The 902-nt window shown below is 50.4% G+C and overlaps 1 protein-coding gene across 1 annotated transcript in view; it reads right to left on the bottom strand.

The window, feature by feature from the left end:
• Positions 1-784: 784 nt before the first annotated feature.
• The window catches only part of C8A (complement C8 alpha chain), a gene marked incomplete at its 5' end in the record, with an annotated part of 17,040 nt that continues 16,922 nt past the window's right edge, over positions 785-902 (bottom strand). Inside the window, one exon of the mRNA XM_010164020.1 lies at positions 785-897. Coding sequence (XP_010162322.1) covers positions 785-897 — 113 coding nt within the window. The remainder of the gene's footprint in view (positions 898-902) is intronic.

The raw sequence follows: 902 nt of genomic DNA, 5'->3' as shown, positions 1-902 counted from the left end.
CAATACCAACTGCATAAAAATGCAAGGATCATGAGCTTTTAATGTGTTTTCCAAAGGCAAATATAAAAATTTATGTGAGTCAAGCTTACTTGTATAAACACTTTTAGTAAATTTATTTCATGACATGTTATAGCCCCACAGTCACCCAGCTGCAAAGCCACCTGTGTGGATTCTCCACCATTGACCCCACCATTGGGGTTGGTCTGTTCAACCAAGTAACAAGTGACAGGACAAGAGGAAATGGCCTCAAGATGCACCAAGGGCAGTTGAGATTGGATGTGTGGAAGAATTTCTCTCCTGAAAGGGTTCTCGGGCATTGGAAGGGGTTGCCCAGGGCAGTGGTGGAGTCCCCATCCCTGGAGGGATTGAAGAGTCACGTAGACATAGTGCTGACGGACATGGGTTAGTCGGGGACTGGTCAGTGTGAGGTTAATGATGGGACACAATGCTCTTAAAGGTCTTTTCCAATCCAGGCAATTCTGTGTGATTCTGTCATCTCCTGTACGTGGCAGTGCTGCTGTGAACTGGTGGGGCTCCCATCACATCTTGTGGTGCGAGGGCAAGGAGGTAGCCAGGGATGTGTGCAATCAGCTGGAGCAATTGCTCTGGTTTGATACAGCAAATCCCACTTGTTTCCATATGTATAGAAATGTGATACTCAACAATTATTTCTCCCCAGCATAATTCCATTGCAGGATTATGCCTGGAGTATTTACAGCCCAGCATAGACTCCAAACCGCTCTGGTCCGTGTACCTGTGTGGAGCGATGCCGTCCCGTGGGTTCTCAGCAGGCTTTGCTCTGCAGGTCCCTGCCAGCACAGGGCTCCCCACCGTTCTGTGGGGATGGGTTGTTGAAGTGCCGGCTGCGCCGGGCCGGGCCCGACTGGCAGGGGGCCCCGCCC

This window comes from Antrostomus carolinensis, unplaced genomic scaffold (assembly GCF_000700745.2).
Source record: "Antrostomus carolinensis isolate BGI_N321 unplaced genomic scaffold, ASM70074v2 scaffold12903, whole genome shotgun sequence".
Lineage (NCBI taxonomy): Eukaryota > Metazoa > Chordata > Aves > Caprimulgiformes > Caprimulgidae > Antrostomus > Antrostomus carolinensis.
The sequence above is the reverse complement of the archived record's forward strand: the minus strand, read 5'-3'. Positions and strand labels throughout refer to the sequence as shown.